Here is a 27,591-nt window from a genome sequence, read left to right on the forward strand (position 1 = left end):
GACCTAGGGACACATACAGACTGAAAGTGAGGGGATGGAAAAAGATATTACATGCAAATGGAAATCAAAACAAAGCTGGAGTAGCAATTCTCATATCAGACAAAATGACTTTAAAACAAAGACTATTACAAGAGACAAAGAATGATACTACATAATGATCAAGGGATCAATCCAAGAAGAAGATATAACAATTGTAAATATTTATGCACCCAACATAGGACCACCTCAATACATAAGACAAATACTAACAGCCATAAAAGGGGAAATCCACAGTAACACAATCATAGTAGGGGACTTTAACACCCCACTTTCACCAATGGACAGATCATCCAAAATGAAAATAAATAAGGAAACACAAGCTGTAAATGATACATTAAACAAGGTGGACTTAACTGATATTTATAGGACATTCCATCCAAAAACAACAGGATACACATTCTTCTCAAGTCCTCATGGAACATTCTCCAGGATAGATCATATCTTGGGTCACAAATCAAGCCTTGGTAAATTTAAGAAAATTGAAATCGTATCAAGTATCTTTTCCGACCACAACGCTATGAGACTAGATATCAATTACAGGGAAATATCTGTAAGAAATACAAACACATGGAGGCTAAACAACACACTACTTAGTAACCAAGAGATCACTGAAGAAATCAAAGAGGAAATCAAAAAATACCTAGAAACAAACAACAATGAAAACACAACGACCCAAAACCTATGGGACAGAGCAAAAGCAATTCTAAGAGGGAAGTATATAGCTATACAAGCCTACCTTAAGAAACAAGAAACATCTCAAATAAACAACCTAACCTTACACCTAAAGCAATTAGAGAAAGAAGAACAAAAAAACCCCAAAGTTAGCAGAAGGAAAGAAATCATAAAGATCAGACCAGAAATAAATGAAAAAGAAATGAAGGAAATGATAGCAAAGATCAATAAAACTAAAAGCTGGTTCTTTGGGAAGATAAACAAAATTGATAAACCATTAGCCAGACTTATCAAGAAAAAAAGGGAGTAGACTCAAATCAATAGAATTAGAAATGAAAAAGGAGAAGTAACAACTGACACTTCAGAAATACAAAGGATCATGAGAGATTACTACAAGCAGCTATATGTCAATAAAATGGACAACCTGGAAGAAATGGACAAATTCTTAGAAAAGCACTACCTTCCGAGACTGAACCAGGAAGAAATAGAAAATATGAACAGACCAATCACAAGCACTGAAATTGAGACTGTGATTAAAAATCTTCCAACAAACAAAAGCCCAGGACCAGATGGCTTCACAGGCAAATTCTATCAAACATTTAGAGAAGAGCTAACGCCTATCCTTCTCCAACTCTTCCAAAATATAGGAAAGGGAGGAACACTCCCAAACTCATTCTATGAGGCCATCACCGTGATACCAAACCAGACAAAGATGTCACAAAGAAAGAAAACTACAGGCCAATATCGCTGATGAACATAGATGCAAAAATCCTCAACAAAATACTAGCAAACAGAATCCAACAGCACATTAAAAGGATCATACACCATGATCAAGTGGGGTTTATCCCAGGTATGCAAGGATTATTCAATATATGCAAATCGATCAATGTGACAAAACATAACAAACTGAAGGAGAAAAACCATATGATCATCTCAATAGATGCAGAAAAAGCTTTTGACAAAATTCAGCACCCATTTACGATAAAAACCCTCCAGAAAGTAGGCACAGAGGGAACTTTCCTCAACATAATAAAGGCCATATATGACAAACTACAGCAAACATCGTTCTCAATGGTGAAAAACTGAAACCGTTTCCCATAAGATCAGGAACAAGACAAGGTTGTCCACTCTGACCACTATTATTCAACATAGTTTTGGAAGTTTTAGCTACAGCAATCAGAGAAGAAAAAGAAATAAAAGGAATCCAAATCGGAAAAGAAGAAGTAAAGCTGTCACTGTTTGCAGACGACATGATACTATACATAGAGAATCCTAAAGATGCTATGAGAAAACTACTAGAGCTAATCAGTGAATTTGATAAAGTAGCAGGATACAAAATTAATGCACAGAAATCTCTTGCATTCCTATACACTAATGATGAAAAATCTGAAAGAGAAATTAAGGAAACACTTCCATTTACCACTGCAACAAAAAGAATAAAATACCTAGGAATAAACCTACCTAAGGAGACAAAAGACCTGTATGCAGAAAACTATAAGACACTGATGAAAGCAATTAAAAGTGATACAAACAGATTGAGAGATATACAGTGTTCCTGGATTGGAATAATCAATATTGTGAAAATGACTATACTACCCAAAGCAATCTACAGATTCCATGCAATCCCTATCAAACTACCAATGACATTTTTCACAGAACTAAAACAAAAAATTTCACAATTTGTACGGAAACACAAAAGACCCCGAATAGCCAAAGCAATCTTGAGAAAGAAAAACGGAGCTGGAGGAATCAGGCTGCCTGACTTCAGACTCTACTACAAAGCTACAGTAATCAAGACAGTTTGGTACTGGCACAGAAACAGAAATATAGATCAGTGGAACAGGATAGAAAGCCCAGAGATAAACCCACGCACATACGGTCACCTTATCTTTGATAAAGGAGGCAAGAATATACAGTGGAGAAAAGACAGCCTCTTCAATAAGTGGTGCTGGGAAAACTGGACAGCTACATATAAAAGAATGAAATTAGAACACTCCCTAACACCATACACAAAAATAAACTCAAAATGGATTAAAGACCTAAATGTAAGGGCAGACACTATAAAACTCTTAGAAGAAAACATAGGCAGAACACTCTATGACATAAATCACAGCAAGATCCTTTTTGACCCACCTCCTAGAGAAATGGTAATAAAAACAAAAATAAACAAATGGGACATAATGAAACTTAAAAGGTTTTGCACAGCAAAGGAAAATATAAACAAGACGAAAAGACAACCCTCAGAATGGGAGAAAATATTTGCAAATGAAGCAACTGACAAAGGACTAATCTCCAAAACATACAAGCGACTCATGCAGCTCAATATCAAAAAACAAACAACCCAATACAAAAATGGGCAGAAGACCTAAATAGACATTTCTCCAAAGAAGATATACAGATTGCCAACAAACACATGAAAGAATGCTCAACATCATTAATCATTAGAGAAATGCAAATCAAAACTACAATGAGATATCATCTCACACCAGTCAGAATGGCCATCATCAAAAAATCTACAAACAATAAATGCTGGAGAGGGTGTGGAGAAAAGGGAACCCTCTTGCACTGTTGGTGGGAATGTAAATTGATACAGCCACTATGGAGGTTCCTTAAAAAACTAAAAACAGAACTACCATATGACCCAGCAATCCCACTACTGGGCATATACCCTGAGGAAACCATAATTCAAAAAGAAGTCATGTACCACAATGTTCACTGCAGCTCTACTTACAATAGCCAGAACATGGAAGCAACCTAAGTGTCCATCAACAAATGAATGGATAAAGAAGATGTGGCACATATATATAATGGAATATTACTCAGCCATAAAAAGGAACGAAACTGAGTTATTTGTAGTGAGGTGGATGGACCTAGAGTCTGTCATACAGAGTCAAGTAAGTCAGGAAGAGAAAAACAAGTACCATATGCTAACACATATATATGGAATCTAAAAAAAAAAAAAAAGAAAAGAAAATGGTCAGAAGAACCCAGGGGCAAGACGGGAATAAAGATGCAGACCTACTAGAGAATGGACTTGAGGATACGGGGAGGGGGAAGGGTAAGCTGGGACGAAGTAAGAGAGTGGCATGGACATATATACACTACCAAATGTAAAATAGATAGCTAGTGGGAAGCAGCCACATAGCACAGGGAGATCAGCTCAGTGTTTGGTGACCACCTAGAGGGATGGGATAGGGAGGGTGGGAGGGAGGGAGGGAGATGCAAGAGGGAAAAGATATGGGGACATATGTATATGTATAACTGATTCACTTTGTTATAAAGTAGAAACTGACACACCATTGTAAAGCAATTATACTCTAATAAAGATGTTAAAAAATTAAATAAATAGGGCTTCCCTGGTGGCGCAGTGGTTGGGAGTCTGCCTGCTAATGCAGGGGACACGGGTTCGAGCCCTGGTCCGGGAGGATCCCACATGCCGCAGAGCGGCTGGGCCCGTGAGCCACAGCTGCTGAGCCTGCGCGTCTGGAGCCTGTGCTCCGCAACAAGAGAGGCTGCAATAGTGAGAGGCCCGCGCACCGTGATGAAGAGTGGCCCCCGCTTGCCGCAACTGGAGAAAGCCCTCGCACAGAAACGAAGACCCAACACAGCCAAAAATAAATAAATAAATAAATAAAGTAGCTATAAAATTTTAAATAAATAAATAAATAAATAAATAAATAAATAAATAAATAAATAAATAATACTATGGCCCTTTCCCGGGCAGGAGGCAGTAAAATGTTTCACTGGAAGAGGAAAAGTAAAAGCAAAACCCTCTTCTCTAGAAATGATAAAGCTGGTGTTCATTAACATTTGAAGATACAGTACTTTTTGTATTCCAATAACTCTTTTATTCTTTTGGATGAATTCAACAGACAGATATCTCCTTCCAATTGTGTTCCCTATGAAAATAATATAATTGATTTCAGACAAATGTTATTTCCAAATTAGTTTATTTTCTCGTTTGTATATTTTAGTTTCTTGCTTAGTTCTGGTCAGAAATCCTATGAGCTATGCATTTTAATTTATAATTAAATAACCAAGTAATAATAGAACATTACCAATAGGCTGGTCATAAAAAGCTAGTACTTTAAAAGAAATACATAGGGACAAAGCATAGTGAAGAAAATAGAGAAATACAGGTTAAAGTTGAAAGTTGGTTCTTAATTTGCCATTATTACCGTCTCAACTCAATTCCATAATAATTGCCTAGTTATGTGCTAGGCACTATGGGAAAACTAGTACATTAATAGACGTAAGAGAACCTCACAAGTGTTAAAATGGGGAAAAATTTGCATTATAATTATATAACAGAAGCATAAGGTAATGTCACTGCCCTCAAAATAGTTTGAAGTACCCCTAGCAGCCAGCCATCTGATTTAGCTTTTTCATAGCATGAGCATCTTTTCTATAGCACCACTGACAAGGGCCATCAGGCACTATTTAAACCATTTCAGATGCTCAGGCATCTCAGATAATCCACACTGATGGGACACATTGAGTAAACCCAATACCTTATCCTATGGGAAACCATCAAAAACGTGAACATGGCTTTCATGGCCATCACTTTAACCTTTCAGCTACAGATTCAACATTGTATTAGCAGGGTTCTCCAGAGAAACAGAACCAGTTAAATACACACACACACACACAAAAACACACACACACACACACACCATGGTGGGGGGAGAGAGAGAGAGAGACAGGTGGGGTGGGGGGAGAGGGAGGGAGAGAGAGGAAGAATTGCGTCATGCAGTTGTGGGAACCAGAGAGGCTGCAGTCTGTAAGGCAGGCTGGAAATTCAGGTAAGAGTTGGTGTCGCAGTTTTGAGGTGAATTTCTTCTTCAGGAGACCTAATTCTTTGCTCTTAAGGCCTTCAACTGATTGGATGAGGCCCACCCATATTCTGGAGGTAATTGACTTTACTCAGAGTCTGCTGATTTAAATTTTAATCACATCTGAAAAATACCTTCACAGCAACATCTAGACTGGTATTTGACCAAATGAATGGGCACCACTGTCCAGCCAAGGTGATGCATAAAATTAACCATCACATCATTTCACCCTTTGGTTTCATTGATATGTCAGTTAGAATTCGAGCCACTGCTAGGGACAAGGACTTCATTCCCTGGTTTTATGTTTCTCTGAGAAGAATTAGAGTCACATTGGCTGGCGGCCTGATTGTTTAATCTAGGAGACGTCGCTGAGTGTTCCTGGCTCAGTCCACACAGGGTTGGTAGCAGACCCACCTGCCTGCAGAGTGTGACCTTCTCCCTGCCTGTGCTGAGCTCACCCGACAGGCTCAACCCCTTCCAGGCAGAGGCCTGTGGTTCCGGCAGCTACACTTAGTGTTTGGGTTGGGGGACCGGATTCGCATGTCTGTTTAACTGCAGTTCAAGTTCTTTCTGAAAAAGCTGACATTTGGATTTCTATCTATCTGACTTCTTTATGTGTTTCTCAGGTGAATCTGAAATCTGAGAAGACAAGGGTGTGATTAATTGTCACCTCTAAATTCTCATCAGCCTCCCCACTGGGAATGTGCTCTACTTGGTCTATGACCATTTCCAAATGGGCTCTCAGAATGGAACCAACCTTTCCCCCTTCATGTGATAGTGCAGATTAAGTGAGGCTGCCCCTCCTTTAATCCGTGGCCTTTGGGGGTCACCCCATCGGTGCTGTCTCGTCCAAGCTGTGTGACCTCAATCTCCCTTTTGATCTCAGTCTCCTTGTTCACAAAATGGGCTAATGTTACCTACATCATAGAGATGCTGTGGGGTTTAATAAATGAGGTTATGAATTTAAAGCATCTGATGAAAATGCCCCATAGATAGTAGGTGCTCAATACACAGTGGCCAATAATAATAATAATAAAAATAGGGGCTTCCCTGGTGGTGCAGTGGTTAAGAATCTGCCTGCCAAGGCAGGGAACATGGGTTCGAGCCCTGGTCCGGGAAGATCTCACATGCCACAGAGCAACTAAGCCCGTGCGCCACAACTACTGAGCCTGTGTGCCACAACTACTGAAGCACGTGCACCTAGATCCCGTGCTCCACAACAAGAGAAGCCACCGCGATGAGAAACCTGTGCACCGCAACAAAGAGTAGCTCCTGCTCGCCACAACTAGAGAAAGCCCACGCGCAGCAACGAAGACCCAACACAGCCAAAAATAAAATAAATAAATAAATTTATTTTAAAAAATAATAATAATAAAATTGTGGGCAGTTCCTATCACAGTCTTGGTTCATTCGGGGTCACTTCCAGACAAGTTCTCCTCCCACAATTTGTATTAGTTTAATGAACTGTTAGACCAAAAAGCAGAATTTTACACCTCATCAGTTTCAAAGCTGAATCATTTGGGTGTGTTACCTGTTGAAGGAATCCTTCCCACGTTCAGTAATCTCTGCATCTTACCTCCCACCCTTTCTAATTCTTATAAATCATCACATATTTATTGTCCGATTTAGGTCTGTCCTCTCTAAATTCTTTGGGAACAGTTTTCCACCAGCTATACATACCTAATTATAATCTCCTCCAGGTTTATAGTGTCCCTAATTATCACGAGGAAGATCTTGTCAAATTGAGGCTTCAAACGTTTACTGACCCTGTTACCGTAACCAGACTCTGGGCTGGGTGCAGGAGTTGCCAAAATGCAAGATCCAGTCCCTGTCTTCAGAAGCTTCCAGACCAGTAGGCAATAGGAACACCAAAAAACAGGTACAACGCAGAATGGTCTTCCCTGCAAGGGGAAGCCAGGAGGGTCAGATGGCACAGACGAGGGCCATCTTGTCCCCCTCTGAGGTTCAGGAAGACTTCCCAGAGGACAAGGTGCCTGAGTTTAATGTATAGGAGAAGAAGGATTTAGCCAAGCAGAGAAAGCAAAGAAGCACGTTAACTTCAGAGGAAAGAATCCATCCAAAGGCAGGGCATGGAGAAGAGAGGAGATGGCAAAGGAGGGGAATTACCCAGCTTGTTAGGGCCAGAGCCCAGGGTACCCGTGGGGCAGTGGGCCCCAGAGACCCACATGAAGGGTAGGAATGCCATGCACATACTGCTCTATCACCCCCACACGCAAAGAAGAGCAACTGAAGGATTTTACACAGGGAAGTAACGTGATCCAAATGGCATTTAGGAAGATTACTATAGCCTTGTATGGGAGGAGAGAAAAGTTTCTTTCCAAGAAGCTTTTCAGTGCCACAGCTGAAGGTAAAAAAATCCAGAAGAAAATCTGTGGCAGAAAATTTCTTTATTTGAGGGCTAGATTTTTTTTTTTTTTTTTTTTAATTTTTGGCTGCGTTGGGTCTTTGTTGCTGTGCACGGTCTTTCTCTAGTTGCAGTGAGTGGGGGCTTCTCTTCATTGCAGTGCGCGGGCTTCTCATCGCGGTGGCTTCTCTTGTTGCAGAGCACGGGCTCTAGGTGCGCGGGCTTCAGTAGTTGTGGCACGCAAGCTCAGTAGTTGCGGCACACGGACTTAGTTGCTTCGCGGCATGTGGGATCTTCCCGGACCAGGGCTCAAACCCATGTCCCCTGCCTTGGCAGGCGGATTCTTAACAACTGCGTCACCAGGGAAGCCCCTGAGGGCTAGATTTTAAAGGCGTTACGCTTGGGAGGAGAAGTTACAATGTTCTCACAGTAAAACAAGTAAAGGGAGTCATAGACTTGAGTTGGGTGGGACATCACAAGGCCACCTGGACCATGTCCCTGCTTCGATGCAGCCATGGTGTTTCAGCTGGCATAATGGTGCCAAGACAGCTGAGGCTTGGGAATCGAAGTGACTGGTCCACGTGATAGAACCTGCAGTCACGGGTGGAAGGCCGAGATGTCGGCTGCTGTTATGCCTGGAGACGTCTGTCCACTGCAGGCCCTTGCCATGACGATATGGCGAGTGGAGAGGACACAGAACGGGAAACTGGCTTCTCCCTTCAGATCTGCCAGGAAGGAACAACTGTATTCAGTTTCTTGATGCACAATCATGTCAGTGACAATCTTCACGCAGAGAATTTTCCGTTTATTCCCCTTTTTGAAAAATAATAGCCAAATGGGGCACTCCGTCACCTGTGCTCTGGGACAAAAATTTTTGAAGAGGTTTATTTTAAGAAGAGAAGCATTTGCAGAGATTGCTCTTACTACCTTATAGATTTCTAAAGTGCATCACGTCTTCTGAAGTACTCTTGCTAATTCGAGAATGTCAGGAAATACAAAAACACTAATTTCCAGAGACATGAGCCTTGAGCCATTTTCTGGCCCTAGCCTATTATTGATACTTTATGGGGTAAGTCAAAATGGGTCAGATCTGGCCAAGAGAAGAGCAAGGGAAACATTCTTGGAGGGAAGGAGGAAGGGAACAATCTAAGCTAAGAATGAATGTGAAAGACAAAAGCTGCAGAGATGGACTAGGGTGTTCTCTTGTCAAGACAAAAGAAGATGACACCATACGTAACAGTAGGCAGGTGCTTTGTTTCACTGTTTAATAATAATTACAGCTAATTTTTATATAGTTGTTATCCTGTGCCCAGCACATGCATTAACTCATGGGAGTCTCACAGTAACCCAAGGAGATGGATACTATTATTGCCCCCATTTTACAGGAGAGAAAACCAAGTTGCAAAGAGATTGGGCAATTTGTCCACCCTCACACAAAGAGAAATTAAACCCAGGGAATTTGGCTTTTAACCTGACACTAGGAAGAGTTGCATTTAGCTGTATTTTGTTCTTATCGATTTTATTAAGAGCAGATGCAAACAGGATTTTAAGATCATTTGTTCTGAGTTGAAAACACATGCCTTGGCCTTGATTCACACCTGGGGGAATTTTAATTTCTTGGTTGTGCTTCCTTGAGGCCCATATTATTTTCAAAAGTATAATCGGAAAATATAAAATAATTATGGATACTGGCTTCTAGATTAAACAACTGCTGAACTTGGGCAAACAGATCAAATTAAGGCTGAATCTCTTTCTTATGAAAATTTTCCTTATTTTATATGTAGGAGTTTGTTTTTGTTCTTGTTGAACTCCGGGACTTAGAAGTAGACATATTTATTTAGTTTGGCCCAGATCTAGTATGTGTTGCTTGGTCTATTCTTCTTAGTTTATTGTATCTCTTAATCTTCTACACATGCAACCAGGGACCTCAGTGATGAGGGCATTGGAAAAATCTAAACAAACAATAAATTCTGGCTACACGATTCCCTATAAATGGAGTGCTTAATAAAATAATGCTTGGAAACGTGATGTTAGAATGATCAGATCCGTATGAAGTCACCAAATTATAAATTTCCAGTGCTTGCCATAACTGGTAATATTTTTCCTTATAGCCTGAAATATTTGTGATCAGTATTTTGTACTTGATAAAACAAAACAGTTCCTTGTTTTGAGAAGCAAATGTGATTGGGTATTAGATGGTTCAAATAAACCTAGACGCCATGATGATTTACTACTAATTCTGAAGCTTCAGTTACAAGCCCCGTCTTCTTGGTTGCCCCATTGGAGTTCAAAAAACTACTCTTTCTTTGGCAAGGACTGAACACCCTCACAGAAAGCTTCCCTGAACTTCCACCTGGCACAGGCCCTGGCACACTCAGGTGGCACCTGATGTCTGTCCTCAGTGGCACCTGGTACTGAGAACAGCACTCCAAATTGCCAATAGTCTCAACTGGCATAGAGCTTTGCTTTAACTTATTCTCCTGCTCCTGGCTCTCCTCTTTTCCTTGTGTAGTCCAAACAATTTAACCATTCCACAAGTGGTTATTAAGTACCTACTCTGCTCTAAGGACTGAGGAAAGGATGGTAAGTTAGAAAGACATGGCCACTGTCCTCACAGACCTGATGGTCTAGAAGGGAAGATACAGTAACAATAAAGCATGACAGTAGAAGCACAGTATGCAGTGGAAATGCATAGAGAATATAAATATCAGAATAAATACACTAAAATGTTGAAGCGGTTCTCAAGTGGTGGGACTTTAGTTAACGCTTTCAAATTTAGTACCGTATTTCAAGGTCTTTCCAAGTTTAATTTAATGGGCAAAGATATTTTTATAAAGGGAATTTAAAGAACAAAATATATTTTTTAGTCTATTCAAATACTTAAGTTTTAAGTTTTTTTTACTATTATCAAAAATAAATTTTCATATTTATTCTGTTATGAAGCACCATTTTGCAGACGGTGACTCTAGACCCCAGTCAACCTAACAAAGCCCTTCCTTCAATTATGCCACCATTGGCTGCCTTAGACAAACACACTTCCCATTTTAAAAGGTCTTAGGCAGCCCTCACCGCCACATTGCCTCTCCATGAAATCTCATCTACCTCATTCTTCCTCCTCTCAATTTCATGAACAGATGCTGAAGAATATAAACTGTAGTCACATGAAAGTTTAGACTATTCCATGACTTTATCCTCAGATTCTCTTTCAGAAGCTCTGATGTCAACAAAACAACACATAGATTACATTTGTTTATATAAGCGAAATCAACAAGATCATCAATTATAACAAGATAGAAGACCTTGATTTTGTCCAAAGACCAAGATGATTTAGAAGGAAGCCAGCCAACCTGAAGCAGTGTCCAGAAACTTTACAGATGCTCTGCTGTCGGTATCTGTTTGATAAGATTGCTTTTTCCAATTTGAAGGTAGAAGTTTGTGGTCCTCATTTCTTTGTAATGCTAAAAGTAAACCAAGAATAATTTCCTCAGGTGGTAAATGCATTTTCCTAATAATAAAAGTGATAACACAAGTTTGTTAGAAAGAACTTACAGAGCCCAGAAAAAGTTTATTGAAGAAAACAAAACCCCACACAATCCAACTGAGAGATGCCCACTTTCACCTTTAAATCCCTGTAGAGTTGGTTTTATACCGATTGTAGGGTATATTCTGCCCTTTTCACTTAACATTATGTTGGGAGTATGTCATTACTTTATATATATTTCTTTTCACGGCTTTCTAATACTCTATTGAATGGACATACTACTTACTTAACGATTCTCTTATTTATGTATGTTTACATGACACCTATTATTTTGCTATTATGTTATAATGAATATTTTGCGTTATACACACATCTAAAAGACTCTAATAATTAATAATACAGATCAAATTAAAATTTTGAAGACATGTAAACATGTTTCTGCAGGTTATAAATCATAAATTATCTTTGTTTTCCCACCCTCACGGTGCTTTTTTACATGACCAACCAACTTAAAAACATCTACATTTGTTAGTGCATCAACCTTTTCATTATCTGTTTTCAAATTTGTTTTAATATCCTGCTTTATTTCAAAAATTCTTTAATGGAACTTGGAAGTTTTTGCCTTTTAACGCAATATGTATAGTTATCTTTTCTGAATAATAAATTACCACAGAACTTAGCCTAAGACAACAAATATTTACAATCTCACACAATTTCTGTGCATCAGATACCCAGGTGCAGCCTAGCTGGGCAATTCTGATTCAGGGTCTCCCATGAGATTCTAGTCAAGCTATCAACCTACAGCCAACCTACAGTCATCTCAAGCCCTGAGCGGCTGGAAAATCCACTTCTAAGCTTACTCATATGGTTGTTGGTAGACCATAGTTCCAAACTGGCTGTTGGCTAGAGATCTCTGTTCCTTACCTTATGGGCTTCCCCATAGAGCTGCACAACACGGCAGCTGCTTTCCCCAGAGTGAAAGATGCAAAAGAGACAGAAAGAGAAAGGATGCCGCAAACAGAAGCTACAGTTTTTTGTAACACGTACCATCACTTTTACCATATTCTATGGTCACACAGACCAACCTTGGTACGGTGTGGGAGAGCTCCACACGAGGGTGTGAATACCAAAAGAAGAGGCTCATTTGGATTTTATTTTGAAACCATAAAATCTTAGACACTGACTACAACATATAGTAATCTTTATGAGGACCCAAAATACATTTGTAATGATCTTCTGTCAAAAAATCCTTCATAAGCTGCTACTTAGAAGACAGTTTACCACTACCTAGTAAGTTTGAACATTCACCAGTCCTACAATCTCAACTCTAGGTTTAACTTCCTAAAGAAAGTCTTTCAGTCTTTCACATGTGCACCAGGGCACATATACAAGAATGTTCTATGCAGCAATGTTTGTAATAGAAATCAATCAATAACAGTCTAGATGCCCATCAATAGAAAAAAATAACACAATTAATTGTGGGGTGTTGGTATAATAAAATGCTATACAGCAGTGAAACTGATGGAATAAGAACTACCCACATCAGTCCAGTTGCAACCGTTGAATGAAAAAAGCAAGACACAGGTATGATATATTTCACAATAAAGTAAATTTAAAAAGCACATCGTATAGTAAAAACATTACGATGATACTTTCAACAAGAAAACGGTGGTTAACAGAAATGAAGCACTCACTATGCTACAGGCACTACGATAAGCATGTCAAGTTGTTTTTATTTAATTCTCACAACAGGTAGAAGGTTAAAATTAGTCTTTTTTTCCTCATTTGCCAGATGAGAAAGCTTAAACTTATAGAAATGAAAACATTTTCCCAAGTTCACACAACCAGTATGTCATAGAGCTAGGATGTGAACCCAGGCAGAATGATTCTAGAGCCAACTGTCCTAACTGCTAACTTAAAATCTGGGTTTGTTCCTAGATTTATCTCCATGTGTCAATGACAAAATGAAACACTAAATTGCTTATGTGTTGAAATGATGTCTGAATGGATACCTAGTCCTTACACAGGTGAATGGGCCAATTCATCATCTCTCCAGGTTCTCCCGCCTCTCTGCACTGTGCCCTGACGATGAGATGGACCTCGCCTTTCTACTAGGATTCCAGGCGACTCTCCTGTAAACACCAACCGGATAACAGGGCATATTTATTGAGCATTTACTGTAAGTCAGGCATTCATCTAAGTGTTTAGATACACTAACTCATTGGATGCTCAAAACACCCTCTGTGGTAGATGTTACTATGATGCCCATCTTACAGGTAAGAGAACAGGCTTTGAGGAAACTGTTCCCAACAATTACACAGCTTGTAGGTGACAGTGCCAAGACTTAAACCCAGGCATTCTAGCTTCCAAGCCTATGGTCGTAACCACTCATATACTGCCTCCCATGAAGTATTATGCTTAGAGTAAAGGCACATAAGGAAAAAACTGGCTCTTTTTCTAATGAAATATATAAAATATAGAGACCTCACTGATATTCTAAAGAATTTCCATTATCAGATTTTCCTAAGGTGTCAAAAAACTGTAACATTTAACATGTTACTAGGAAAAAACATGATGGTTTCATCTTGGAGACAGTAAGAACAATACAGTTGTGTTTGAGGTTTTTTTTTTATTGAAGTATAGTTGATTTACAATATTGTATTAGCTTCAGATTTACAACAAAGTGATTCAGTTTTATTTATATATATGTGTGTATATATATCTATATAGACTTTTTCAGATTCTTTCCCCTTATAGGCTATTATAAGATATTGAATATAGTTCCCTGTGCTATACAGTAGGTCCTTGTGATTTATCTATTTTATATATCATAGTGTGAATCTGTTAATCCCAAACTCCTCAATGCTCTTGAGTTTTTAATTTAATTTTGTTACAAGTTCACTGTCTTTCTCATCTCAAGCTAACACGATTTAATTCAACTAGTTAACACATTACAGGCATTTGATACACATTTATTTACTTTAAGTCATTTTTTAGGGTGAGGAATGACATTTTATATATTAATCAAAATTTGGGGGCTCCCACTATATATGAGGCTCTAGAACAAAACATATCAAGTTGGAAAACACACAGTCTCTGCCCACAGGAGCCCCCAGCCTACAGGTTACAGTACATATAATGACAGTGCATGTAATTACCATTCAACATGTTAGGTTCTAAAACAGAGGAATACACTCTACAGGTGACTGACTCACTTTATGCTGCCCTAAAAAATAGGTGACTTTTGAAATGAGCCATACAAGATAAGTGCCCATCACTAGGCAGAAACGGAAAGGAAGGGCATTTCTGGTAGAGGGCACAGCACGGTCAAAAGTGTGGAGGCACAAAAGCATACCACATGTATAATTTTTTGCTGCCAGAGTGCAAGTTGCTTAGGGGGACACGGTGGAAAGTGACCCTGGAAAGGCCAGTGGCAGAGGGCAACAGGGAAGCAAAGATTTTTTAAGCAGGAGGGTATCATGGCTATTATTTTATAATGATAACTCTGGTGAAGCGAGTCTGAAGGCTATTTTAACAATTCAGTCAAACAATACCAGGAGTCTGAACCTTATGAAACAAGTAGTATTTCAGACCCCATTTTACAGATGAGAAGATCAAGGCACAGAGGAATATAACACCTTGTCCAATGGTGCACAGCTGCTAAATAGGGGAGCCAAATTCAAACCCAGATAGTGGGACAGTAATGTCCCCTGCACGTGTCACTGCTCTGCCAGGCCGGCTGATGATCATGGCAGGTGAGAAGAGAGAGAGCCGAGACAGCTAGAGCCTTGAGCTTGAACTACAGAGCGGAGTGGACGGTGCTCCCAGAGAACACTATGTGGATCACAGAGAAGAAGCAGGTTGGGTGAGGAATCGATGAATTCCGTCTCAGACATGAGTGCAGGAGGTCTGTGAGAGCCAGGTCGTGACACCAGAGGGCTATTGAAAATGCCAGAACGAAGCTTCAGGAGAGGTGTGGGCAGAGAAAGTCAACCCAGACATGGAATACCCTGCTAAATAGACTCTGTTCCACCCAAGACCCACATCCTGAAGACGCAGAACCTGAGGCCCTGAGAGGCAGTTCAGAAGAGAGAGCTCTAGAACCAGACTCATGTTCAAATGCTAAGCTTAAATGTACGTTCTGGGAGACATTTCTTCACTTTTCCAACCAGAGTTTTTCATTCATTAATGGAGACTATAACACTTCATTTGTCACATTGTTGTAAGGATTAAAATTAATATGCATATAAAGCACCTGGCACATTGCTTTCCAAAAGTAAGTGCTCAGTAAATGGTGATCATTATTATTATCATTTCTATTTGTCGAAGGTGAGGCTAGAACGTAGAAAACGGTCTGGGCAGCCAGCCCCGTTACCCTCTTAGCAGTTTTTCCCATAAAATTCTCTTACCTACATGGAATTGTCACTAATATCTCAACCCAAGAAAAGAAGGTCCTTTTGAGGAATATGAGTTCTCTATTCGCCAAAAGAATAACCTAGAGAAATGAGATAAAAATTGTATATATGTACATGATAAAATATAAAACATGGATTGAAAACAAAGCAAGTGCCACATTTCCTAGATTCTTAAGTGACTGAGGCAACTTCATGGGGTGGCTCATGGCCTCTAAAGCAGAGTCAGGGCAGATGAATGGTAGAAAGTATGCTTTCAGCCATGGTCACCTGGCTCAAGATTTTCCATTGCGACAATATCTATGTCCACAAGGGGCACATCTCCCAAGAAGGGTGATATTTCAGGAGTCACAGAAAATTTTGAGATCTGAAAACCCAACAGAAAAGACTTGAACTTGGAAATCAAGTAGAAGCTTTAAAGACGGAAGGCTATGTAAGCATTTATGTATCACTTTGCCATTCCCAGCTCCTTCAGCCGTGTTTTATTTTGGGATTCAATGTGGTGACTAACAACACGGTTATTTAGGCAAAGACCTTAGGTTTGAAAAATTCCAGAAGAATAGAATTTCTGGGAAAAGGACTCTAATTCACATTACACACACACACACACACACACACATACACAAAGTTCAAAACACAAGCCAATACACTTAAGAAGGAAAACGGACCTTGGAAATAAATGAAATTTATTGTTTAATTTGATTGCCTCTAAGATAATATGTTCAGTAAGGATGTGAGTGTAAGCAATGTGGAAAAAGTAAAAAATTGAAAAAAAAAAAAAAAGAAGAAGAAGAAGCAGTGCCAACCTCATCCTTTAGAAATAAGGAGAGATGTTTCGAGATAAAAATCTTTTTCCCTCCCCACTAAAGATTCCTGGCCTTTTCACTTCTCTTTTCTGAACATTGCTGCAGAGCGTCCGATTCTGCTGGTTCTCTCTCCTTCCATGTTCCCTCCCCAACCCGTGCTTATCTGAATATATAAGCCTGCCCTTTGCTCAGATTTATGGGTCGAGCCAGAGCTGTGTGTATTTACAGTGTTCTGACCTGAAGACCCCAGGCCGAAGGAGAAGAGAAGGAAACTGAGCCCATTCCATAAACAGAGACAGATATGAGGGGGAGGTAGAAGGCCTTGCTAGCACTTAACATTTTTAACTATTTGGCCAAGCTTAAGAATTAGTGATTAGATTAGAGCAAAAGAAAAATGAGAGACAAGAGTGCAGACTTGGGGGGGGAGTAAACTGTGTATTTTTGCTCTAGTCATTTGGAGGGTCTAGGTTGCCGGATGGGAGTGGGGTTAAATTTAATGTGAAAGGTCCGAAAGAAAATTGGTAACTCGGATACAGAGGGAGCTCTGGGAAGGCAGAGGGTATACAAAGAGGAGGATATAAACAACATTTAATAAGTTGGAAAATTTCTCCAACCACAAGTTGAACGTCTTGTGTGAAGCAAGACTTCTTGCGTGTTTTAAACTGTAATGGGTTATAGAAGAAAAATCTCCTGCTCCGTGCTTAAATGAGAACACATTGCCATAGATTACCAAAACCTGATCAATTTTGAGTTGAAATATTTTTCTCAGGGTCTGGTGGCCACTTGAAAGCAATTCCACTTTCAAACAGGGCTGCTTGGTAAAGGGACCACCCCTATGCCGAGCTCTGGTACACGCACCGGTTCAAATGGGAAAGAAAGAGCAGCTGAATCTTAAGCAGTGCTTGGCATCCAAAAACTGAACCCCTCTTCCCCAGGGCCACATCTTCACCCATGAGCAAAATGTGAAAGCACAACTTCTGTTTGGGCTATCCTCAAATAATCTACTTGCTGGAAAAACTTGAATTCACGTGGAAAAACTGACCTGCCGACTGACTAAATTAGAAATAATCCGGCATCGTAAGTAAAGGCTACAATATTCACTGGAGATCTCAAAAGCAAAGCAACTGGGACAACAGAGTAAGCGAATCATCCACAAATCAATTTACATTGCAACAGAGCAAAGAGCTGTGATGTATGAGGTTTAACCCGTGATTGGAGAATTTGTGAAATGCCATGGAATTGTTTCTGTTTGCTCATCTTAATATAAAGCAACCTGGTTCCCATGATGTTCCCTGTTAAAGCATCTGCTAGAATGATATTGCTTGATTGGAATTTTTTTTGTTTTCTAAGGTATGTTCTGGGTACTGAAGAGTATCATTATTATTCTAAATGGGTTTCTGTGACTTGAATTGGATTATCACTAACGATTGCATGAGAACATGTGTGTGCTCAGCACTGTGTATGGCACTTCAGAAATGTGAACTTGTTTATTAGTATCATATTATTATTAAAGTCATCAGTAGGAAATCAAAAGTAAAATTGATCCTACAACTGAACTTTGAAAAATGTATAATGCAAAAGTACGCTGAAATGCATTTTCTTTTCCATTTATATTTGGCATTTGCTGTTCAAAATTAAATATAAACTTCAAAGCTATGGAGCTAAAGAAGGCATTTGAATTATTCCATCAGTGCAAACTGAGTACACAGCAGTGAAAACTTGGGCTAAAGGTGCTGAATGGGAAACAGCTACCCTAACCAGATTGCATTTCTAAAGTCAAATGAAATGCATGATATTCCAGAAAACTAACTTTTTCTTGTTATCATTATTTAACTTTCCTCTAAAAAAACAAAACTTCTGCTTCGTCAATAACGCATGCTCAAAACAGATGCAAGTGCACGATGAGAATTTCAGAGGAATTTGGGGACTATCACATCGCAGCTAAAATGCCTTCCTGTGTCATGTCTGTTGAGATCCATTTGCCGGTGAAATCATTTTGTTCTCTAATATGGTGTGGATCATAGCAACAGTTCAGATGTAACCATCTAGGAGCAGAGGCCTAGCTCAGTGTGCCAGAAAAAAAAAAAAAAAAAACACGCACCACAAAGAGCATTGAGATGAATGGCTCTATTTTATGAGCCATAAAAGTTTTATTCATCTTGACACTGAAACAGGTTTAGGCAGTGAGTTGACACGCCTTAAATAAATAAGTGGAATTAATTCCCCAGCCCTTGAAACAATAGCAGCATGCACGTAGCACGGAGAAATGCCCCATTGTTTCCTGTGGCTGCCTGATATTGATATTATTTGTGTTTTTCTGTGCTGCTGCCTCAGGGGCCTGGTTGATCCACTTCAGATTCATCCCCTGTTTTATTAGAGGTTGAAAAAGGTTCAAGACCTGTTTGCACCACAGCTCCCACCGACAGCTAAGGAACCAGTTTGGCGTCTGGTTTGTCTGTTGTTTTACTGCTGACCTTCCAATCAACTTTAACCCCTGACCTCCGGAGGCATCTATCATGACAAGAGGCTGTTTAACACAAATGGTGCCCATTTATAGGGGAAGAGACTCAGAAGATTTCCTTTTTATGAAGAATTTAGTTTTTCACCCCTCTTTTCTCAGTCACCACAGGTGAAATCCCTCTTAGCAGCTGGCTTATGAAATAATGGGAAGGGAGGCCTTAATGAGCAGAAAGCACCCTCAGCTGGAGATAAATATATGCAAATGAGATGCACAAACAAAAGAGCCTGGACAGAGAAATATCTGCAATTCCAGCAAAATGCTGCCTGCAGCTCGAAGATGAACAGCTTTGATAAAATGGTAACAAAAAGCACCTTTTTATTCTCCCGCGTGTTTTACATTGCAATAGGCCATTGTCATTGCAAGCCAGTGGAGCATGCAGGGGTTTTCTGCACTGTTTCAGAAAACTGTTTAAACATTTGTTTTAAGGCATTCATGAAATATAATCAATGGACTGCTTCTGTGTTGTCGCTGTGATTTTTTTTTTTTCCTGAATATGTTTTAGACGTGACTGTAGTTCTTTTACCTGTTGGTCTTTTCATAGTTTCATACTGCTGTCTCGCTGAGCTATTTCACGTTTTAGTGACTGTTTCATCCACGGGCCAGAATGATTTTTTTCTTTTTAATTTCAATGAAAAGAGACGTCAAGTTAATAACTAATAAGAATCGGCTTTGAGGAAGGGTTGGAGCCATAACATAATGATGGCAATCAAGTGTGTAGAGCTAATTCAAAGACAGGCATGTAACATGCTGATTTTAATAAGCGTTAAAAAGGCAATCTCTAACTTTTAAAAGTCTCTTTTTAATTTAATCGTCCTTGGTTAGTTCGCTGCCAAAACAAACAAAACCATTAAAATACGTTTTCAATATGTATCCTCAGTGTTATTTGATGGTGTCTTAAATTAGCATTGTGTTGGGAAAATATTGATTTGATGAGCTTTAAAAATGGAAAAGCTAAAATCATTAACCTATTTGGGGGGGAAAAAATTTTTTTTTTCTCTAAAAAGGAATTAAGCCCCAACCCCAATCTCTTGCCGGAAGACAGGCTGGACCCAGGACAGAGAAATTGCTGCATTTGAGCATATGTATGATGTTTAGGTTAATAATCAAGGCAGTTAAGGTGAGAGATGAAACACTAGACGCTTCCCATGTGTCAAAATACCATCGCTCTAAAAGCTCAGCAATATTTGGTTCTTTCATTTTATAATCCAATCCTAGCATTCTGAGTAAAGATGTACGAGGATCTTTACATTTGCTTTACCTAAATTATTTCATCTTGGTAGCCTGGATTGGAGCGGAGACATTTCTTCTGAGCACTGTGTAGCTTTCACATTTTATGTGCATTTCATCAGGCAAATGTCAAATTTGCTAATAACAAGAAAATCTCCTCATTTTTAATCATGCCACTCCTGTTGCATGGGTAGGGGTGAGAGGGGGTGGGGAGCAGGGAGTGGAGGAGGCAATATAAAAGCACTGAGCAGTCTGACCAAAGAGCAGAGGGGAAAACGCTTCTTCGGGTTTTAAAATGACACATGCTTGGTTATCTCCATGTCTGCATCAGTGCATCATTAAATTCAGAATCTCAGGAGTTAATAGAAACTTGGTTCTATTAGGGATGCTTTTGCCAGCCCAGGTTTGAAGCAGCATAATTATGCTCAACTGCTGTTGTTTGGAAAGGGCAAATAGCATCTTAGGCACAGAACAATGAAATTACAGCTGAGATTTAGGTTAGCAAAAGACGTCTTCTCTAGGCTTTTATGATTCATTATTTCCCATTAAATACAGTATTAGAAGTGTACACTAGATAGCTCATGGTTGCTGCTCTCGGAGCACATTATCTATATTACGCAGGTCTGGGGAGCAGAATTAGAAAACTTTGGGGGAATGAGCAATATGTGTTTGCTGATAGAAGTACCATATGGCTCGTCTTCTTCAATTGCTTTCATTGCGACTCTGATGCTGGAGAAATTAAAGTTTTATTTGATGTGGCACAGCTTAATGAACTGTCTTCTGTTAGGAAAATTGAATATGTTTCCTGTTATTTGAGCACAGAGCCTCCATGGTTTGGCTGATGAGGGATGCATTATGTATTGTTTATTTAGCATTTGGAAAACAAAAGCAAGATATTGAAGGTAAAATTGATTACTGCTGGATTGCATTATATAATCAAGTTTTCTCCCTTTAAATTTCCCTTTACAATCCTTTGGTAATGTTTTAATAGGAGATTGTTCCAGGTTTTTGTCTTTCCAATGTACACAGAGCTTGGTTCTTTTATCGAGATACCTTTATTTGTAAACAAGCCACACGAAATGCTAAACCTAGTATTGCTACATTTATAAAGTTCGAAGAATGATATTTGGGAGGGATGAAAATAATTCAATTTGTGTGTCTCTAATGGCAAAACTTCCAAGTGAGCCCCCAATCGACTTTGAGAGAATCTAACATTTGCTAGCTGAAAGGGGAATGTCATTTTCTTTTGTTTGAAATAGACCACTTAAGAACATGCCTTACGAGAAGGAAGGAATTTTTGATATTAGGAAATACAAACCTCAAAATATCAAATTTTAGATTTTTGAGTTAGTTGTCAGTGAATGAAAAGCTGGACTCAACCTGTGAATTAAAAAAAAAAAAAATGAAGTGTATATTCCATGAATTTAATTTTTTACTGAATAAATATGTTTAAAGAAAACATATAACCAAAAATATACTTACATGATGAGAAAACTGAGATGTCATCCATGTGAATGTTCTCCACTCCCTGAAGAATCTGCAAAGAGATACATTGAGCATTTTGTTTAATTTCCCCCTTTTTGTTCTGGATCTGATCATGTTTTAGACATATAAAATGTGAATGATCTCTAAAGAGACTGAATGTAAGATCATCTAATCGCTGTGTTTCTTTCATTTTTCAGTGAGAAATATTCCTCGCATGGGCTGGTGACTCACACACACAGATCTGCAACAAGCAACTAGGATAAAAAATAGTTAAAATGAATCAACATTTATCTGGAATATACAGTCTTGACCTAAAAAAAAGTCATCTATCTTCCGTGTCCTGTGATGTTTTGAGGATTCTGGCAAATATGTCAGTTAAACAAACTTCTCTCATAATCTAAATACTGTCTGTTCAAGAGAGGCTTCCAATGTTTATAGCCCATAAGTAAAGGAAAAAAAAAAAGCCTGGTATTTAACCAAGAATAGTGCTCTTGAAAATGTCTCTGAACAAAGTGTTTAAGCAAAACTTTAGCCCCAGATATTTTCAATTCCTTATTCGTCTCCTGATTTTTTTTTTTCAATGAGGTATTTTGGTACGCCATCATTTCACCCCTTTTCTTGAAATTAAGGAATTCATTTCAAAAAATTAACGCCTGACTAGTGACCTGGTCATACAAACTTCCTTAAGAAACAGTTGAGAAGAAAACATCACATTTTTATGAACCCCGTCTCCTGCCAGCGGCCTCGGAGGAGGAGCACCATTATGCATTATCAGCGTGGTGTAATTTGACTGTTGACAAAGTATCCGTGGCAGTGAGAATGAGCGCAGTTAGAAGTGTGGCGGATTGTAATCAAGAAGATGTTTAGCTGTGCAACACTGCATCTTGAGCAGATTTGAATCAACATTGCCTTAAGGGGACACACACACATACCAAAAGGAAAAAAAATCCATTAATTTTTAGAGGGAAAATTAGAGTGGCACTTAATGAAGTGAAATTTGACATGCGTTAATTGCTCTGCAGCTCCCCTAATTAGAGATTTTCAAATTCTTTTACTGCTGTCACTATGATGGCACATTGTCTTGCCGGACAAATAGTGAAATTGTAAATTCATTTGATCAGGAAGTTTTACAGAGGAAGATTGGACTGTATCCTCGAGCCCACTTCCAAAATGTGGACAGTTGGAGAGCAAAGAGGGGTTCTCTCAGCTTTACCTTCAGCACAGATAAAAATAGGCTTATTAAAATAGTTTCAGTATGAGACTTAATGTAAAGAAAGCAGGTGCTGATGCGATTTCCTTATACAGATGGAAATGTTCCTCTGGTACTCATGCCTCTGTTTCCGATGAAATATTTCAGGTGGAAAAAAAAAAGCTAGCGAGATGCTACATTATATACACATTCTCATATTTCTACTTACGTTCTTCAGAAATTAGAGACAGGAGGGTTTTGAAAGGCCGTGTCATGTTTTTCCCAGGTCTGAAGTCTAAGGCAAACAGTACTTTTGATCCCCTTCTTAATCTTAAAGTAATTATACTGCTGTTTGGCCCTCAGCATGGCACCAAATATGATACCATAATAATTTTGGTTTCCCTTTTTCAACCCCTCTTGTCTAGCCCTTGAACCTCTCTTAATTCATTAACATATTGAATTTTTTCAATTTTCCATTTTCTTGCAATAACAATATTAATGCCAGGGCGAAAGCTTGATTGGAGCTAAATTACTTGTTACCTGCTGGCATTTATTTATATGGCATGGAATTATAAAGCTTTGCTATTGTCATGCCTTGGGCGAATTGTTTATGACACCAGTAATAGGAGTAATTGTTATTGTTGAAATTACCTGTCAGCTACCCATAGCAGTGGCCCTTGTCCCACTGACAAATAGTGACAAGGGAGAGGTATCCTCCATGCGTCCCCCTGATGGCTTCTCCTCTGATAATAAGAAGTGCAGGGCCTCTGATAATTTGCCTGTCACTGTTGAGTGCAGCTCAGAGAGAGTTGGCCAAATTGTTGTCATTCACTTTGACAAAGACAGCAAAATGCTCCCGTGCAAGAGGAGGATTATCAAAATAAATGAAATCGCTTACACCCCCTTTGTTTGTTTGGCTCAAGAATTGCCTGGCTTTGTATGAGGTTCTGAAATTAGGGTCCATTTCTTCTGGGTATCGTGCTGTTCATACTAAAATAAGGATCCCAGGCAAGAGAGGCATTTTATAAGACTCACTGTTTTGCAATTTACATAGGTTATGAAAAAAATTATATTCGGATATAAAGAGAGTCAATAAAATTGTAACAAGGAGTCTAAACATGTGGTTGAATACCTTAGTTGAAAGCATGTGTAAAATTCACACCTTTTTCTCTCCTGCCTTCCTTTTATCCCTCTTTTCTTCTTTTTTGACCCACGCAGGCATTCAAATTCAGTAGGTGTTCAAAAGCACACATTTCCCGGTTGCAGTCAAGTTTTCTTTAAAAGTGTGGAAATCTGCATCTCTGACTCTTAAAGCCTTAAAAGATTACCCAGTCAAATTTAGGATTATTATTTCAAATGGCTGTTTCCTTTCCATAAATTATCTTTTATTTATATAATATCTTCATGTGTAAAGAGAGAAATGAAACGTAGTTCCAGGTATGCAGCATCAATTTTCACAGGCTAACAGAGGAAGCAAAATGACTCTGTTATTGCTAGAGCTCAAATATAAATATTTGCATTTTAAAACCCCTTGGTTGCAGCCTGTGAACCTGTCACAGAAGAGAGAAGGGGTCAGGAGAGTGAGGGATGGTGTCCAGGGGTCTCCCCATCTGAAAGAAATGGGCTTTAAAGTAATCAAACCTCTGCTCTTGTAAAAGCCAAAATCATTCTCACCATTTCACCAAAGGCGTCATTTCACGCTAGGAAGATTCTTATTTTTAAGGGACCTGTGAGGTTACTGCTCGTAGGTCTTCTTGACAAATCCTTGCCATTATGAGAAGTTGCAAGAAAAGAAAAAAAAATAACTAGGATAAATGTAAAATACTGGCTCCTTATAGGGTAGTAATCAGCTGTTTATTGGTCTCTACCAGACACGTAATGACCAAGCCCAGTGTTTAAGTGCCAGCAACATCGCCCTGGGCCCTTCCCTCCTAACACTGGCCATTATCTGATTAAAGAACCTCCAAAGAAGTCACTATTGCATAATTTTATGGGTCTTAACAGTGCAGGTTGGCTGGCAGGAAAACTACCTAGGAAGGTTGATAAAGCAATAGTGAAACGATTTTATTTATTCCTCTTATACCTTGCTCTCTGAAAGGGTCTCTGAGTATCTCACACGCTGGTGGCGGCAGAAGACACCTAAAATTGGTTCAAATAGGAATTGTGTGAGAGGTAGGGGAGGCACGGGGGGGAGATAACAAAAGTAAAATTATCTATCTCTTAAAGCTTTTCCTGAGCTGCACAATTTGAAGTAATTAACAACATCGTTACAGGCATCTAGACCTTGTCTTTGGTGTTTGGTATTTCAAGCAGGTAAGTTTCTAGCAGTGCTAAAATCATACATGCGATAATATGATGATGGGAATAAAGTGTTTCTAATTCTTAAAAATAGTGTAGTCTTCTAAACGCAACCACTCGCTGGTTAACAGTGTTGAATGTCCCTGATTAACAAGTGGAAGGCAGCGACATAATTAAGAGGTTATCTGTAGTCATAAAAATGCTCAAACCTGTCTTAGAATGTGATCCCTTTAACAGATAATTTTTAAGAATGTAGCATGTCCTCGCTTTCTCTGTCGAGAGACACGTTAGTGATCCCAGGAGGGAAAATAAACATACGTTTTTAAATGAAGATATTTTAAATGTACCCCATATTTCAGTGTGTGGCTGTAACCTGGTCTTTTTTATGTTCTTCCTATGAAACCTAAATTAAGCCTCTTAGGAGTGGTTTTGCTGTAGGTTTCATCTAAAAACACAATACATTTTAAATGATTCCAGTACTTGAGCGCACTTTAACATGTAATCACTAATGTGCATTCTCTCCCCTCCTCTTCCAAGCATCACCTCTTCTAAAGGGATGAGGCTTCTTTAAAATTTAGCTTCATTTGAAATAGAAACTTTTAACAAATAGTAATTGCTCCTGTAGCTCTACTGATGAAATGCCTAGCAGCAAATCTTTTCTCCTCTCTCTCTCTCTCTCTCTCTCCTGTAACATTTTGAAACACCCATCAGTGTCAAAGGAAACTGCACACATCTCCTTTGCTGCTCTAAATAAGGCTCAGCAATGTTAAGAAAAATGTCAGAAAAAGCTCAGTGGATTAAAGTAACATTCTGCACCATGTCACCGAGTATGGCAGGGCAGACTGGTCTGCATAATTCTGAAAGATATTTGGTGTAAAATGCTTCCTCTATAAACGAAATGAAATTTTATTTGGAAAGATTTAAGATTGTATTTGATCACCTACAACATTCAGTTCTTTTTCTGAATCTCATTATTCCTTAATATGCCTTTGGTGTGTATTTTTAAAATTAGAACAATAATACACTCTTTGTAGACTGTTTCTCCACCCGTGTGCAGCGTTAAAATATATTGTGGACTCGTCAATGCATTTTTCTTTTCTTTCTAAAATTCCTAGGATGTTCATTCAGTGGAAGTAGTAAAAACTCTGACTCTTACACATGTAAATTCATTGAATTAATCAGTCCTTTTTCCCCCCTAAATAGAATTTGTATATGGCTTTGGAGATTTTCAGCACAGTTCATTTAGTGATATAAAAAAAACATAAAGCATTTACATTTCATTCATGTATTGAAAATAAATGAATGGTTTGAGGATTTTAGTTTGTTTTATTCTATTTTTCTAAAGAATACTCAATTATTGAAAAAAACGAGTACAATGGTAGTAAAACATCCCACAGTATCATAAGTATGTAATTAAAACTTAGCAGTTAAAAAAAGAAAACATCTTACAAATTCAATACTAGATACCAATAGACATGACAAGATTAGTTTCACAAAAACCAGGTAAATCTCCACTGATTTTAAACAAACTTTTTCAAAACAGATTAAAAATGAATTTAGACAAATTTGTCTCTTAACCTTTAAAGATTTCCTGCCCGTTTCTGTATGTCCTTTATTACATTAATTTTTTATTTAAATTACACCATTAACTGGATATGAATTTATCAAGAATACATGTATTGATTTATAAAACAGTACCATTAATTATTATAATAGCTAGATGTAGCTGATATTACAAAGCCATTTAAAGGTTTTTAATATAACTCGGACATACATAGATAGATAGGCATTATGGACAAGACTACAATTCAAACTGGCTACCAGCAGTTAATGAAATCCTTGATTTATATTCTAGTTTAGAGATTGATTATATTGTTGCTTTGTAAAACTATTTATATTATGCCATTTTTCAAAGGATGTCTCAATAAAAAAGCTAAATAAAATATTCAGTCAATTCCCAAAGCAGATTTTGTTTTCTATATTTTAAATGCTAGTGAAAATAATTGATTGTGTGTGTTCCAAGCTTTGTCATTTCCATTCCAGAGGTGGCTTTCCTGATGGGAGACTCGTTTGCAATGCACACTTTCACACACTCTTGGATCCTTGCAGAAACAAACCCCTTCTCTTTATTTCATTAGCCGCCCCCCTCAAACAACAAACCCATGTATATTTCACAAAACCCATGCATCAGGACACATAAGTCTTTTTTGGCATCTTTTATGTTATGCATTTTTTTTTTCTTAAGGTTGTGGAAAACTGGGACT

The 27,591-nt window shown here is 38.6% G+C and overlaps 1 protein-coding gene across 8 annotated transcripts in view; it reads right to left on the bottom strand.

Moving 5' to 3' along the window:
* Positions 1 to 4,046: 4,046 nt before the first annotated feature.
* The window catches only part of LOC309643694 (uncharacterized protein), a 58,944-nt gene continuing 35,399 nt past the window's right edge, over positions 4,047 to 27,591 (bottom strand). For 2 of the 8 annotated variants that reach the window (XR_014253970.1, XR_014253973.1), the window contains 5 exons: positions 21,838 to 21,892; positions 21,674 to 21,735; positions 15,799 to 15,884; positions 11,256 to 11,366; positions 4,047 to 8,767 (listed from right to left, as the gene is read on the bottom strand). Coding sequence is in view for 1 of the 8 variants with exons in the window: in XM_082426676.1 (XP_082282802.1) it covers positions 8,757 to 8,767; positions 11,256 to 11,366; positions 21,838 to 21,892 (177 nt within the window). In the remaining 7 variants the exon portion in view is untranslated. Of the gene's footprint in view, positions 8,768 to 11,255; positions 11,414 to 15,798; positions 15,885 to 21,673; positions 21,736 to 21,837; positions 21,893 to 24,703; positions 27,586 to 27,591 lie in introns of those variants that run through there. The other 6 variants (XR_014253976.1, XR_014253975.1, XR_014253972.1 and 3 more) reach the window with 6 other exon arrangements.

This window comes from Balaenoptera physalus, assembly GCF_965194825.1.
Source record: "Balaenoptera physalus genome assembly, chromosome: 15".
Lineage (NCBI taxonomy): Eukaryota > Metazoa > Chordata > Mammalia > Artiodactyla > Balaenopteridae > Balaenoptera > Balaenoptera physalus.